This window comes from Phaseolus vulgaris, chromosome 10 (assembly GCF_051622355.1).
Source record: "Phaseolus vulgaris cultivar YP4 chromosome 10, ASM5162235v1, whole genome shotgun sequence".
Lineage (NCBI taxonomy): Eukaryota > Viridiplantae > Streptophyta > Magnoliopsida > Fabales > Fabaceae > Phaseolus > Phaseolus vulgaris.
The window spans coordinates 6,882,101-6,899,274 of NC_143507.1; the positions used below are offsets into that span (position 1 = coordinate 6,882,101).

The 17,174-nt window shown below is 35.7% G+C and overlaps 1 protein-coding gene across 5 annotated transcripts in view; it reads right to left on the bottom strand.

Annotated features, from left to right (window-relative positions):
* Nucleotides 1-6,718: 6,718 nt before the first annotated feature.
* Nucleotides 6,719-17,174, bottom strand: part of LOC137818313 (3-hydroxyisobutyryl-CoA hydrolase 1) — a 34,056-nt gene continuing 23,600 nt past the window's right edge. For all 5 annotated transcript variants that reach the window (XR_016516218.1, XM_068621649.2, XM_090296279.1 and 2 more), the window contains 3 exons: nucleotides 7,359-7,460; nucleotides 7,238-7,279; nucleotides 6,719-7,109 (listed from right to left, as the gene is read on the bottom strand). Coding sequence is in view for 4 of the 5 variants with exons in the window: in XM_068621649.2 (XP_068477750.2) it covers nucleotides 6,969-7,109; nucleotides 7,238-7,279; nucleotides 7,359-7,460 (285 nt within the window). In the remaining variant the exon portion in view is untranslated. The remainder of the gene's footprint in view (nucleotides 7,110-7,237; nucleotides 7,280-7,358; nucleotides 7,461-17,174) is intronic.

The window sequence follows — 17,174 nt, forward strand, 5'->3', positions numbered from 1 at the left end:
AATCTCTTGGCATTGCAAGAAGCAAGCTTGTGTTGCTCTCTCCACAGCAGAAGCAGAATACATAGCTGCTGGAAGTTGTTGTGCTCAAACCTTATGACTAAGGCAGCAGCTAAGTGATTTTGGTATTCTGTTAAATAACATACCTATAAATTGTGATAATACAAGTGCCATAAATCTGTCTAAGAATCCTGTCATGCACTCAAGGACTAAGCACATTGAAATTAGACATCACTTTCTAAGAGAACATATAGCTAATGGAACATGTGATATACAATTCATTGGTACTGAATTTCAATTAGCTGATCTGTTCACTAAACCACTTGCTAAAGACAGGTTTCACTTTCTTTTAAATGAATTGGGTATTATTAGCTTGAATTGTCCTCTGCAGTGAAAATTTCAATCTGTTGTTTTATGTTTTAACATGTTTCGTTCCTTGTTTCAGAAATCACAACTGTGACTAGGAAAGAGAAAAATTTATTTTTCTCTCTCTCACTTTATTGTTGACTGCTTTTACGGTTATTGACCAGCAGATCCATGCAAATCAATGTGTGGGTATCCTAACTAATTGGATTCTGTGTAGATGCAACAGATTTGATGTACCAAAATCAGGTTCCAAGATATTCCTACGTGAATCCACACCTGAACCTGCTGCACCATTGGAATAAAATCTGCAGCATATCTGTGGGATTTGATTTTTCTTCAAAATTCATTATTTCCAAAATCTGATTACATTGCCCTGAATTAAAATTTGTGCTTTTCAATTTTGGTTTAACAATCCATATAAACCTAGCACAATTTAGCTCGTCTCTCACACCATCTCACTTGCACTATAAGCTGTCCAGGTGCACATTGCTTCACCACAGGTTTTGTTTCTGCTTTTGAATAATAATCTGTAATATTGTTTCTTCTAGAATTGTATGGTAATATATTGATGCAGGGAAAAACAGATTAAGCATTGCATCCTCCTCACATAGAAAGAAGAAATCCAAGGAGCAATCTCAAAGCAGCCAAGGTATCTTGGAAAACTGGTTTGTTGGAGATTCAGAGGCAATGACAAGGTTCATACATGAGACTGGCAGGAAGCAAATCAATGTACCCAAGCTGCTTGAGTTCTCATGGCTGAGAGAGGAGAATCTGATAGAAGCCAAAGACTTGCTCAAGCATCAAAAGCTGAAAGGATTTCTGGAGATGAATGGAAATGTTTATCCAGACCTTGTGAAGGTGTTTTACTGCAACCTTGAACAAGAGGGTAAAAATTTGGTTTCCCATGTAAAAGGAGTGAAGCTGAAGATCACTAGGGAAATCTGGAGCAGTGTGGGTGGAATCAAATATTCTGGACTGAAAGTGAGCAAAGGAAACACTGCTGGAATTCAAGGATTCAACAAATTGCAATTTTATAGAAGCTGTGTGAGGAATCCCACTGAACCAGTAGCTAGGTATCATGCAGGTAGCCTAACTCTAATTCCTAGACTCTTAGCTCATATAATTGCTTGGCAGCTTACCCCTAGAGGAAGTAATCATGTTGTACTTCATGAGGAAGACTTGATACTGCTGTATTGCATCATGAACCAGCTTAAGGTAAATTGGGTAAGTACTATGGTTGAACATATGCTGAAATCTGCAAGACTACCTGATTATCGTCTTCCCTATGCTATATTTGTGTCAAAACTAATTGATCACTTTAAAGTGGACACTACCAATGAAAGGAATGACTCTATTAAGGCTGCAAGTGAAATAGATAACTCCACACTCATGAAAATGGGATTCTATAAGGATGAGGATGGCTGGGTTTTTAGAAGAAATGCTGGACAAAGGGCTGAGCAAGAAGCTGCTCCTCAAGGAAATGAAGAAGAAGAAAATGCTGATGGTGTGCAACACATGGACGAATCACCAGTACATTCTGCTGAACATGAAGATGTTGCTGCCACTAGTCAGAATGCAATAGTTGCATATGAGGCACCTGAGTACAGGGGCGAACCTCTGTCTATGTTTGAAAGACAGGTGCTAAGCAGGCTGAACATACTCACAGATGAGCAGAAGGCACACTATGAGATGACCTACGCCAGGTTTCAACACTTGGATGATCAACTTGAAGGAGTTCAAGTGCAGCTAGCTGAGCTCGATTACAACAACAAGTGATCCTATCTCTAAGCGTTTATCTTTCATATGTTGTTGAACAATTTGGGACTAATCTGTACTATTTTTTTTCTGCACTGGTTTTTTAGTTGTTTTGTGGTTTGTAATGAACCTCTATGGTTTGTTGGTTTTATTTGAACTGTTATGTATGGCTTTTATGTTTTCTGTGGTATTTTGTGCTCCCATTCTGTTTGATGAATCCAAAGGGGGAGAAGAATATCCTAGTACAGAACAACCTAAGAATAGCCTGGTACAGGTTCTGCAGATGATATTCACAGTGGCTGCTGATATGATTCAGATGTTAAATCTGCAGGTATATCATTTCTAAATCTGTTTGTTCTGCTTTAACACCTGTTTTCTGTGTACATAGTTCTGTACAGTTTTGGTCATGATCTTTCTTCAAAGCTGTGCAAAGCAAAGGGAATTTGTCTCCATCAAACAGGGGGAGATTGTTGAAGCTGGAGGAAGCTTCTTCCCTACCAAGGCTTGATGTGTGTTTGATGAAGAAAATGGCTTGAGTGCTTTGAAGATTGTAATAGGTTTTTTAGATTCATTTGTAATTAGGCTTGTAAGTGTGTATGATTGCCTTTTGCTGTGTAACCTATCCTAGATGCCTAACCAAGTCTAGATCAAGCACATGATATGGTTAAATGGTTTTTGAAAAGCTTTTTAAAATGGTTTTAACAGTTTTAAAACAGTACACAAATAAATCTGTTTTATGGAGAAAGAATATGTTTATTTCTTCTCTGTTAAAAGGCTTTTCTAAAATTCAGTTAGAGCACCACAGGCAAAGCTTAGACAGTTATTTCAGTTAAAGCTGAGCTGGCCTGTGTACTATATTTTAATCTGTTTCACTGAGAAAGAACAGGTTTATTCCTTGGTGAGTTGAAAGGTTTTTCACAAGCTAGTTAGGGCTCCAAAGGTACCACTCAGACAGTTATTTCTGTTAAGCTGAGTTGGCAGTTTTCACAAAATAAATCTGTTAAGTTAAAAAATGAATCTGTTGTTTTCTTAACTGCTTTTCAACTGTTTTTTGAAAAGAAGTTAGAAACTGCTTTCTATATAAAGAAAAGTCTATCTCACATGAATTAGTGCTGAGGAATTACGCTTTTGACAGAGATCAAACAATTTCCATGTGAGAAGAAGGATTGAAAGATTTTTTTGAAAGGTTTTCCAAAGAGATTTTCAAGTGTGCTTGTTCTAGGAAACCTTTGAGCTTGGTGAAGGTGCTGGTGCAGTTCTGCAGCAAATTGAACTACTGGTTTTGAGTTCTTGCATCTTCTTTTCAGGTGTAATCTTTCCTTTATTCTGTTTTGTAAAGGTGTAAGTGTTAGTCACTCCTTGATAGGGTTTCTTGGAGTGCAAGGTGTGCTGAAATAGGATTTTTCAGCATTGTGTGTGTTGTTCTTGTAGTGTTCAAGAACTGCTGGTTTTGTAAGTGATTGGTACTGTTTTTAGTGAATTCCACCTTGGGGTAAGGTGAGACTGGATGTAGCTCTGTATGAGTGAACCAGTATAAAAACGTGTGTATCTTGTATTCTCATCCCTGCACTCTTTTCTGGTTTTTGCTTAAGTCTGTCAAGAACTAAATCTGTTCTTTTTAAATTGAATCTGTTAATTCTGGGTTAAGTGAAAACTGTTCTTCCTGATTTGTTGAAGTTTTCTGATCATATACAAGGTTGCTGCATGTAATGGTTTAAGTGAATTGTGAACAAACTGATCATTCATTAAAACCTAAGAAAGGATCATACTTCTTGAAATCTTGTGTTGTGTAACTTTTGATTGATTTCTAAGCATAGCTGTATCCTTCATCCTCACAATATTAAGCTGATCTGGTTTTGTTATAATTCTTTGTTGAACACAATTTTACATTGAACAAAATTCAAATTGTGCCAAGTCTGCTCTGAAGAATCAATCTGTTTCATGTAAAAACAATCTGTTCTTTTTGCCTCTGGAATACTGAAAAATTGTGTGTTCTTGTGAAAATTTTATAAGCTCAATTCACCCCTCCCCTCTTGAACTTAGACACTAATAGACCCAACACTTTTAACATTAGTAGTAATCATATTAATGACCTCTGATGAAATACAAATACTATCATTAATTTTTCTTCCTTAACAAAACCATTTTGATGACAGTTAATAATATTACTAAAAATACTTACGATATCTATCTACTATTTTAGATCCTCAACACCTTGTTCTTTAGAAACAAGAGATATAACAATAAAGTTTATATCAGGAAGGATCTAATTTTGAGAGAAAAATTTCTTAACAACTTTACGAGAATAAAAAAAAAAGTTCTAAAATCATCAAGGTCAGAGCACTATTAACATTAAGATTAAAAATTACATTTTTTTTTCTCTTCTTAGTAGGCCCAACAATAAATAAATTCTTTTCTAAAGTTATGTGTTACATTCATGATATATGGTTAGTAGTAAATATTTGCAAATTTCTTGTATTAAGTTTGTTGAGACCACTATAAGTCATGGTAAAGCATTGATAGGGAATTAGGAATCACTAGCAGTGTACTACAATAAAGACTTGAATGAAAGTATTTTTAGTGGTAAGTAAACGTCCGCAATAAAAGTCTAGCCAAACAAAAAGAAATTGTGCCTAAATTAAATTTAACCATTTTTTATTTTGCCTTATTCATAAAATAATAATTATAGTTTTAAAAATAAAATCTCTTACTTTTTTAAATCAATACATGTATTTTAGTTTTTATTTATTTATATATCAAATAATTATATATAATCAAATTTTATTTCATTAATATGAATTAAATTTTAAAATACATATTTTATTTATTTATTTTGTTTTAAATTTTTAAAGTGGGCCAAAAGGGCTCATTAACCCAACATAGTGCTGGGTTAATCCGAAAAATTGATATCTGTTCAGAAAATAAGTTAGACCGATGGGTGTTTCTTTATGCACTCCAATAACTTTCTTCCTGAACCCCATCATTTATAAAAAGATCGATTTACCTCTTTTAAAAATGAGTTCCAGATTACTCTTTCCAGAATGTTTTTGGAACATACTTTCTGAAAAACATTTTATGAATTTTGGATTTACAATTTCAGAAGTAAAAAAATGTATTTCAGAATGATATTTTTGTCTTTCAAATTTCCTATTTCAGAAACACAATTTTGCTTACAAAACACCTCTCTTTCAGAATTATCCAAAACTATCAAGAATAATTTGAGTATTTCAAAAAATATAGGGATGTAGGAAGAAACACCTAGATCGATTTCAATACAAGTTTTTAAGTGATCAATTGGGTCGATTTCAATACAAGTTTTTAAGTGATTAATTGGGTTAAGCTGACATGTTATATAACTCTATGTCCTATTAGAGTTGTTGTCTTTTCAATATTTTTTAATCTGAGTATCAGGTTTTGATTACCTTGGAAAATATGTAGTGTGGATAAATAAATAAATATATATATATATATATATATATATATATAACTCAACACCATTTAGTGATTTCTTATCATCAAGTCACTTTAAAGGAAATCTATAGGCTAGGATTGAAATCAAATAGATTAGTTCTAGAAGGGAGGAAGTTGAATAAAACTTTAAAATGTTTTTCAAGATGGGATCATCTACTATTTGAAAAGGGTTTTATTATGGAACATTACTAGAAAATTATTAAATAGAAATTAACTTTAGAGACAAAAAAAATTAGTTGTTATTGACTAAATTAGATAGTGAAAATCTAGATAATTGGTAGTTAAAATCTTGGTAGTTAATTAAATATTAATTTAAAAACTATTTGTCAATAATAGAAACTAATTTAGATACCAATAATATTTTTAATCTCTAAAATAGTATTTAATTTGATTAATATAGCAATTAATTATTTTTTATTTTTAAAATTGGGTTTTATTTCATGATTTTCTTTTTAAGGGAATTCATGAGCAAACATGCCAATGACTTCAAAACAATATGACAATTTAAACTGAATTTATATATGTGGCTTCTTATGTTCTATTGAGACTTGCATATTCTATTGTATGAGATCAGTCAAAGAGTGTCATCTAAGAGTCATATGAGACAAAACAAAACAATCAAATGACTTGACAAAATCTAAGCTTCTCAACACATGACGTTCTTACAATTCTTCATTATGTACATCCTTAATAGAGATGCTAGTTTACCAAAATGTAGACATTATTTATTATGATTTATGGTTGAAATCATTAGTTTTTGCCTGTACTATTTTTGTCTATTAAGACCAAATTGTCTTAATTTAATTGGTTGAGATTAAACTATTAGATAAAATTGTCGAATGGAGTCTAAAATTAACAAAGAGAACCTTAATCTGAGTGTGTAAGATGACAAACCTGGTGTCTCCACTCCATATATTGCATTGCAACTTTTATCTTTTGGATTGTATGTTATGCAATCCCTTACTTAATTGAGATACAATTGGTTTTGCTTTTACTCATATGTTATTGTTTCTTAGGTTACAATGCTATATTTTATTTCTAATTAGCATGTATGATTATTACTAGTTTAAAGTAAAACTTATTGGACTTATGCTAGACGCTCAGAAACAAGAAAATTTTAGCTCTAAACTTTTAAGAACTCTAATTAAGAGATTTATTTAAAAATGAACTTTCAACGATTACATTATCAATCTCATGCAACAAGAGGGGATCGTTGCAACAAGAGTGGATCGTTACAACAAGAGGTTTTTGATGACCTTGGCACATGTAGAATCCACTAATTTTTAAATGTTATGATATTGAAACATTCAAGGATCCATTGATTGGTGTGACACTTGTCTTCAATACTTTTGGCTTGAAAATATGAGAATTGTTATGCTTTAAAGCTTTGAAATAGCATATGTAGGAAGATTGTTAAACCTTTTAGGAAGTTCCAAATCTTCCCATTCTTCATCCTCAAGCTTAGTGAAGTAACGGTCGATATCTCTATCACTAAGAAGCTCCAATTTGGAAGGTTCCCACTGAAAAAGACATCATCAATATGATAACCAAAATACAACTTTTCAATAAAATTAATTTACGTGTAGGAATGTTCATGATGAAATGGGAAACGGTTGTACAAAATCAAAAGATCAGATTAGCTACCCACCTTTGGGTTCCTGTCCTTATCTAACAGTATAGCCCTACAACCCTGCAGTAAAGCATAACAATAAGCAAGCCATTGAAAGAAAAATAATCTAAAGCAACCATGGATAAGAATTATCAGATACCTCAAAGAAATCCTTGCTGTAGTGTCCTTTTAGAATATGACAAACAGTTCTATATTCAAGAACAAGGCATGGACCAATACCCAGGAGCCTGACTTCTCTAATCTGAAAATGGCAATAGGAAAAGATAAAAGTTGTTATAATTACAATAATGATATTATGACGATTACTTTGATGATGATGATGAGATGATAACAATCATAAGCAAGTTCAAAGATTATGGTGACATTTGCTAGAAAAGAGAAAATTCATAAAAAGTTATATTTGGTTCAACTCATTCTCAAGATGTAATCACTTATTTTTCCTAAATTTCTTAAAGAACTCTAAGAAATGAGCAATTATTTGCCGAAAAATAAACTTAACCAAACAGGCATTCTATAGGACAGATGTAAATCAAGGTCACAAAATTGGCTATATCCTTATCCATGTATTATGTTTCCAACAAGAAGTTGCAAGAATAAAAAATTGCTAATTGCAACAAATTGGCTACAATATCAACCTTGTGGCAATATGCAAGACTTGGAAAAGTATCACAACTCATGTGAACGATATATGTACTAATCTTTATTACTTGTGCAAACAGTGCACTTGAAAGTGTTTCCTTCAAATATTGTTCAACTGAGCCTCTCTTTCAACGTTTGCAAAATGTTTTAAAAGAAAGAATCCATTAAACTCTATCAAGTTTAGAAGGAATAATATTTTCTTCTATATAAATTATGAGGTCATTAGACCTATATATACATGAGAGCTTGCTAGTTATTTTAGGAAATATGGACAACTAATTCTAGAGAAACAAATCCCTATGATTGTGGGATTGTTTCTAAATACATAATCCTAATATTAATAGTAAGATACAGCTGTGATACAAAATAAAAATATAATAAGGATAAAATATAAAACTTCCTAAACAGTTTTGACACTCCCCCTCAAGCTGGTGAATAGATGTTCTCCATTCCCAGCTTGGATATAATTCTTTCAAAGTTACTGCAGTTCAGTCCTTTGGTGAGTATGTCTGCAAGTTGACTCTGAGTGGACACATATGGGGTGCAAATCAAGCCACTGTCTAACTTTTCCTTGATAAAATGTCTGTCCACCTCGATATGTTTAGTTCTATCATGCTGTAGTGGGTTGTGGGCTATGCTAATTGCAGATTTATTGTCACAATATAACCTCATAGGTTCATCCCATCTTATCTTCAAGTCTTCCAATATAATCTTCAGCCATAGAAGTTCACATATTCCTTGGGCCATTGCTCGAAATTCTGCTTCAGCACTTGATCTAGCTACTACACTTTGTTTTTTACTCTTCCAAGTCACTAGATTTCCACCAAGGAAGGTGCAGTATCCAGTAGTTGATCTCCTATCCACAACTGACTCTGCATAATCTGCATCTGTGTATGCTTCAAGACGAACACTTTTGTTTCGTTTGAACAAAATCCCTCTTCCTAGAGTCCCTTTTAAATACTGCACAATTCTAAGGGCAGCTTGCAAATGTGCCTCCTTTGGTTGGTGCATAAATTGACTGACTAGACTCACAGCAAAAGCAATGTCTGGCCTAGTGTGAGATAAGTAAATAAGCCTGCCCACGAGTCTTTGGTACATTTCCTTGTCCACGGCATTATCCTCCTCCGCACTTCCCAACTTTATATTTGGATCAACTGGAGTACTTGCTGGTTTGCAGGCTGTCTTTCCTGTTTCTCTAAGCAAGTCAGTAATATATTTTTGTTGAGATATGAAGATTCCTTTCTTGGAATGGGCCACTTCAATTCCCAAAAAATATTTAAGTCTCCCTAATGTCTTAATTTCAAATTCCGTGGCAAGACATTGACTTAACGTTTGCTGCTCCTCTTTGTCATCTCCAGTTATTATAATATCATCTACATACACCAATAATATTGTTACTCCTCCTGAAACTGAATGTTTAATAAATAAAGTGTGATCTCCTTGGCTCTGTTTGTAGCCCAAACTTGTCAAAACTTTGGTGAATCTTCCAAACCATGCTCTTTGGGATTGTTTCAGCCCATATAGAGCCTTTTTTAGCTTACAAACGGTTCCAGCAGCAACCTGTCCATCATAGCCAGGGGGCAACTCCATGTATATTTCTTCTTCAAGGTCTCCATGTAGGAATGCATTCTTCACATCGAACTGCTGCATATCCCAATCATGATTTGCTGCTAATGACAATATTACTCTGACCGTGTTCATCTTAGCAACCGGAGCAAATGTCTCCAAGTAATCCACTCCATAGGTTTGAGTGAATCCTTTGGCTACTAACCTTGCCTTGTAACGCTCAATAGTCCCATCAGCCCGATACTTTACAGCGTATACCCACTTACACCCTACTGGTTTTTTTCCAGTTGGTAAGGTGACAAGCTCCCAGGTCCTGTTCTTGTTTAGTGCCTCCATTTCCACATCCATGGCTTGTTTCCATTTCCTGTCAGATAATGCTTCAGATACAGAGGAAGGTGTGGGTGTAGAGTTTAAGTTTGTGAGAAAGGTTTTATGGGTAGGAGAGAATTTTTCAAAGGATAGGAAATTTGATAGAGGGTAAAGTGGCTGTTGGGTGCAGGTTCTGGTTCCCTTTCTAAGGGCAATAGGAAGATCCAGGTTTTGATCCTCCTGTGCTTCTGAATTTTCCAAAATAAACTCATTAGAATTATTGGAATTTCTAGGATTAGAAACTGTTACCTCATGTAAAGATGGTAGGTTGGATTCTTGGACATGGATAGATTCTGGAATGACCTTTCCTCTTCTTGAATATACCAGATTTTTTCCGAATTTCCCACCACCATTAGGTGCAGATTCAGCTGCTGATTCAGGTGCCTGTTCAGGAGCTGATTCAGGTCTTGCTGCTGGTTCAGGTGCTTGTTTTGTTCTTGTCTCAGTTTCAGGGACAGCAATGCTATTTGTCCCAATTTCAGGTCCAAATGCCATATTTGGAAGCATGAGAGGCTCATCTTCCTCTCTTACATTCTCCCCTTGAAGATGAGGCTGGAAGTAGCTCTCTTGTTCGTTGAATGTGACATCCCTTGACACAAAGAATCTCTTTGACGGGGGGTGAAAACACTTGTATCCTTTTTGTGTGGTTGAGTACCCTAAGAATACACATTTGACAGCCCTAGGGTCCAACTTTCCCCTTTCATTACTATGAACATGCACAAAGGATACACACCCAAATATTCTAGGTTGGAGTTTATTTGTAGGGTTTAGGTGTGGGTAGAAGGAGGATAGGACTTCCATGGGGCTTTTTGATGCTAAGATTTTAGAGGGTAACCTATTGATTAGGTAGGTGGCCGTAAGAAGGGCTTCCCCCCAAAATTTCTTAGGGACATGATTTTGAAAAAGTAGAGCTCTAGTTTGGTCTAATAAGTGCCCATTTTTTCTTTCTGCAATCCCATTCTGTTGGGGTGTGTTAACACATGAAGACTCATGAATTATCCCTTCCTTTTGGCAAAAAGAGTTTAGCACCAGGTTAAAGTAGTCCTTGGCATTATCAGACCTAATTCTCTTGATATTAACTCCAAATTGATTTTTAATCATAGACACAAACTGAACAAAAATGGAGCTAACCTCAGATTTATGTTTCAATAGGAAAACCCAAGTCACCCGTGTACAATCATCTATGAAGGTTAAAAACCACTTAGCACCTGAGATATTAGGAATATTAGCAGGACCCCAGACATCAGTATGGATAAGAAAAAAAGGGAAAGGACTCATTTTATTACTAATGGGAAAAGGTACACGCTTGTGTTTCGCAAGCTCACACACCTCACAATGGAGACTCTCCACATTTAAATTCTGAAACAAGGAAGGGAAGAGCACTTTTACAACTTGAAATGAAGGGTGTCCTAGCCGACAATGATATAGTTGAGCTTTCTCTTTACTGGTCATGGTGGATTCAGATATGAGAGAGTGACTATTGATACCAAGATTAGGATCCTCCATGTAGTATAGGCCATTCCATTCTCTAGCATGTCCAATCGTCCTCCCTGAGTTTTTGTCCTGAAATACACAATAGTTGTTATGAAAAACAACGTTACAAGAGAGATCTTTTGTGAGTTTCTGTACAGAAATCAGATTGGTGGACAATTTAGGGACATGAAGGACATGTTTTAATGTTATAGATGGGCTTATTTGGACTTCTCCTTGACCTGCGGCAGTTATACATGTTCCATCTGCTGTGGAAATTTTCTTGTTGCTAGGACATGGGATATATGTGGAGAAGTATTTAGGTAGAGGGGTCATATGGTCAGTAGCACCAGAATCTAGTATCCAGAAATGAGTAAAGGGTGTATCTGAAGCAGTAAGTCCAAAAGAAAATGGAAACTTACCAGAATATGTTAAGGAGCACATACCTGAGGGCTTCTCCAATTTACTAAGGAAGGACCTTACCCTTTCTATCTCTTCATGATTCAGCTGGACAGATTCTTCTCCTTGTCCATTAACAATGTGTGCTTGTCTTTGTCCTTCCCTTTTTGGAGGGCCTCCTTTCTGGCCCCATTCTCTGCTTGGGGGTTTTCCATGTAATTTCCAGCACTTTTCCCTTGTGTGGCGCGGCTTGTTAAAGTAGGTACACCAGACTTCCTCCTGTTTTTTCTCTATATTGGAAAACCCGCTTTTCTTCTGGTTAGTTAGCATGGCTGTTCCTCCTTCAGCTTTCATTGCTGAGCTTTCAGTAGTTGGGGTCTCCAACATCAGTCCTCTCCTGCTTTCTTCACTTCGAATAATGGCTACCACTTCATTAAGCCCTGGGACCTTCTCTTTTCCCAAGATTTGGATTCGAACCTGATCATATTCAGGATTCAGGCCTACCAAGAAATCATAGACTCTATCTTGTTCAATATACTCCTTAAGGATTGCTGAGTCTTCTGAACATTTTGCTTTTATAACTCGGTAGTGATCCAATTCCATCCATAGGGACTTGAGTTGATTGGCATATTCTGTAACAGATTTGTTTCCCTGCTTGGCAGCCACGGTTTTCACTTTTACATCATATATTTGAGCAGCATCCTTGGCCTTAGAATAGGTTTGTTCTACTGCCTCCCAAATTTCCTTTGCTGATTTAAGGAACATGCAGGTATCACTGATTTCTGGGACCATTGAATTCCACAGCCATGCCATGATCATGGAGTCTTCTTCATCCCATGATTTGAACTTGGCATCCTGTTCATCAGGGGCCATATCAGTCAGGTGACTGACCTTTCCTTTTCCTTTCAAGATGGTTCTAATGAGTTGAGACCATTTGAGATAATTTTTTCCATTTAATCTATAAGCAGAATGAACATTCTGCAATTCTCCAGCAGTTTGGGATCTGTCCCCAATAGGATTCACGATCTCAGTGATCTCAGCCATCACAGTGATGAACAGTAGCGGCGGTGAACAGTAACCGTGATGAACAGTGCGTGGTGAACAGTAACCGCGGTGAACAGTAGCCGCGGTGAAGGCTACACAGCAATGAAGGCTGCGATTAGGCCAAGGTTGTGCAGCAATGAAGGCTGCAGCAAGGCTCAATGTTGTGCAGCAATGACGGCTGCAACTTAGGGTTTTCAGGCACGGTCAGAGACTCCTAAAGATTAGGAGCTCTGATACCATATCAAGTTTAGAAGGAATAATATTTTCTTCTATATAAATTATGAGGTCATTAGACCTATATATACATGAGAGCTTGCTAGTTATTTTAGGAAATATGGACAACTAATTCTAGAGAAACAAATCCCTATGATTGTGGGATTGTTTCTAAATACATAATCCTAATATTAATAGTAAGATACAGCTGTGATACAAAATAAAAATATAATAAGGATAAAATATAAAACTTCCTAAACAGTTTTGACAAACTCCTATTGTGTTTTTTTGTTTATCCTTTCTCACTTTGTTGTTTCTGCAAGGCCGAGTAGAAGAATTTGTACTTTTCAAAAATGTAAATAAATTACAAAAGAAAAGGTGAAGATTTCCAAGCACTAACAAAGCCTGAAGAAGTCTTATTTCTATCAAGGGCTTGGATTAGCCTCATGCAGGCTTGACTTTCTACATTCCCTACTAGCTATGTTATTCTTGCCCTAGCTATAGACTGACAGTTGTTGCTACTGAAGAAAGTACAAAGGAATTATCTTTAGTCTAGTGCTACGGGTATGATATGTCACCAGTCCATGAGTTAGGAGGTTTGTTGTTGTTTAAAGGAGGAGGGGTACGGGTCTTGACAAATTGGTTTCTAAGAACATATTGTTATGAATAGGTCTTATTGAAATAAAGGAAAAGAAAAAAATAGGATAAATTTCCTTGTGTTTATTGGACACATAAGGTTATGTTTATATAGAAAAAAATATACAAAAAATATGAGCTAAGTCCATTACATAAATAGAAATATCTAACAATATCTACAATATCTAACCATATCTAATAATATTTATAACATCTAACACTCTCCCTCAAGTTGGTGCATATAATTCGTATACACCCCAGCTTGTTACAAATATAATCAATCTTAGGCCCTCATAAGGAATTAGTAAAAATATCTACTAATTGATCATTTGAGTTAACAAACTCAGTCTTGATATCTCCCGATACAATCTTTTCTTGAATAAAATGAAAATCAATCTAAATATATTTGGTTCTTTCATGAAAAATTGTAATTCTTTAAGTAATTATTTAAGCCAAATAAGCTCGCAAATAGTTGAGGCCATAACTCTATATTATGTTTCTGCACTGGATCTCGCCACAACACTTTGTTTCTTGCTCTTCCAAGAGATCAAGTTATCACCAATGGAGACACAATATCCAAAAGTTGATCTTCTATCAGATAGAGATACTACCCAATCAACATCTATTAATAACAAACGAATTTAGTCTGGTTATTAGGATAATATAAACAAACCTTTTCCAAGAAAACCTTTAATGTACTTTAGTTTGAGAATGACTGCATTCCAATGGTCTTAACATGGAGAATTAAGAAATTGACTAATCAAACTGACTATAAAAGAAATATTAGGACGAGTAACAGTAAAATAGTTTAATTGTCCAACCAACCAATCTTCTGTACTCTTCAAGAACTAAGAGAGGTTCCCCCTAATTGGTTAGAAGTTTGACATAGAAATCCATGGGTGTATCAACAAATTTCGAATTCATCAACCCAGTTTCCTCCAAAATATCCAATGCATATTTTCTTTGAGAGATAACAATACCAGTATTAGATCGTGTTACCTCAATTCCCAAGAAATATCTGAGTTTGCCAAGATCTTTAGTCTGAAAGTGTTGATAAAGGTGTTGTTTTACCAACAAGATGCCATGTTGATAACTGCTTGTAAGAACAATGTCATCAACATATACTACGAGATAGATACTCCCAACACTAGTGTGACGATAAAAAACTGGATGACCTACTTCACTACAAGTCATACCAAACTGTCGAACAACATTGCTAAATTTTCCAAACAAAGTCCTAAGAGACTACTTGAGACCAAATAAGGATTTGCAGAGACCAATCCAGGAGAATCGCCCTAAGCAACAAAGTCAGGAGGTTGCTCCATATAAATTTCTTCCTGCAAATCTCCATTAAGAAAGACATTTTTAACATCAGTTGATAGAGACCATTGTTAAAGAGCAGCCATGGCTATGAATAAGCAAACAAAAGCCATTTTTGCCATCGGAGAAAAACTATCACCATAGTCTAAAACAAAAATTTGGGTATAACCCTTGGCCACAAGGTTGTGGCTCCGACAAAGTTCCAACCACGAATCCGACGACGTTCTGCGAGATGGTGGTGGGGCGACGACTAGAAAACACGGTGAACGGTGGATTTATCAAAAAAAATTGAACCCTAACCTTATCTTCTGATACCATCTTAAGAAGTGGATTTTAGGCCTAACTCAACCTTACAAAATCATCTTATAAGATGAGGTTTGCACCCACTTATATACTATGAAATGTCCTTATCTCTAGTCGATATAGGATCTCCAATACACCCCCTCACGCCGAGACCTGCCAACTCGTTTGTGGGACTATACATTAATGGGTGGTTCGATTGCAACCCGATAGCGAGTGACCTGATAAGCTGATGAGAATCAAAAAGATGTTATCAATAGAAGAAATGGACTAGGGTCAAAGCATTTAAAGTTCTTCTTATTAGTCTTTGCAAAAGATGAGGCCCAAGCCCAAAGCCCAAGCCCAAGAAGGCCAAGCCCAAGAAAGCCCAAGTTCAAAACCATGAGGGGCAAGACCAAGCATTAAATAAAAGAGCATCATTTGAATTACTTTTGTATAGTTGTAGGAGGTGTGGATATTAAATAAATAGGTGTAAATGTATTAGAGAGAGTCACATTGTCCATGTGACTTAGTGGGAGGGTGTAGGTGTAATATAGGTATTGGAGATCCCACATCGACTAGAGATTAGAGCATTTCATTGTATATAAGTGGGTGCAAACCTCACCCTATGAGCCGGTTTTATGGGGTTGAGTTAGACTTAAAGTTCACTTCTTAATATGGTATCAGAGCCAATTCGAGCCTATCCTAGCGAGTGTTTGTGTTGGGGCTATCGTGCCACCCGCTATCGGGCCGCTATCGGACCACCCATAATATATAGTCCCACACACGAGTTGGCAGTCTCGGCGTGAGGGGGGTGTGTTGGAGATCCCACATCGACTAGAGATTAGAACATTTCATTGTATATAAGTGGGTGCAAACCTCACCCTATGAGCCGGTTTTATGGGGTTAAGTTAGGCTTAAGGTCCACTTCTTAATAATAGGAGGTGCCAAAACTAGAAAGGAAGTCACACCTTCCTCATGCTCTAGTTGGCACCATTTTAGTGTCATTTAGGGGGGAATTTGAATTTGATTAGCTTCTCATTTCAGCACCTCTTAGGCTATAAATAAGGTGCTTGCCTTTGTAAATTCAGAATTGGAAATTTGATATAGAGAAACTCTACTCATTTGGAGAGAGATTTGTGTGAGATTTGAATCTCCTTGCTTGGTCTCATCTTGTGAGCTATTAGAGAGCTTCAAGTGGCGGCTTCCTTCACTTATCTTGGAACAATACCTCCAAGTGGCGTGATGCAGTTCCAATTCACCATTCCAGCCGAGCTTCATTCCAATTTCAATTTCAATCGGTAGTTTAGTTTTCCTTTAGTGTTCTTCATCTTTCCACCGATTGATTTTGTGTTCTTAGCTTGTTCTTCACTTTTCTGTTCGGTTCCTTGTGTTATTATTTCATTTGTGTTTAGTAATCTTGTTCCATGGATGTTTACAAGGAGATAGCACTCTTATTGAGTTTGGACCATCATTTTGGAAGGCTATGTCTCCATTGATGACTCCTTAAGCTTCCTTGATTCCATTTCTGTTTTCAGCTTGTTGTTTTGTTGATGTAATTTCATTTTCATTGTTTAAACACTCTTTGATCCTTGAATTGTTGTTTTCATTCTCATATAATGTTGTGTTCAAGAGTTTAAAAGTGTCTATGTTCAATCCAACTCATATCATAAGCCCAACAAACTCTAGTTATGATAGGTTTTAAATGAATTTGATACCATATTGAAATAAAAGAAAAGAAAAAATAGGATAAATTCCCTTGTGTTTATTAGACACATAGGGTTATATTTATATAGAAAAGAACAAACAGAATATATATGGGATAAGACCATTACATAAATAGAAATATCTAACAATATCTATAATATCTAACCATATCTATAATATCTAATAATATCTCATAATATCTAATATCTTATAATATCTAACAAGTCTAAAAGTAATAGCCAAATAGAAGAAGGATTAGGGGCTCCAAATGCAAGGCACAAAAGTAATGCCACGGGGCCAAAGAAATGGCATG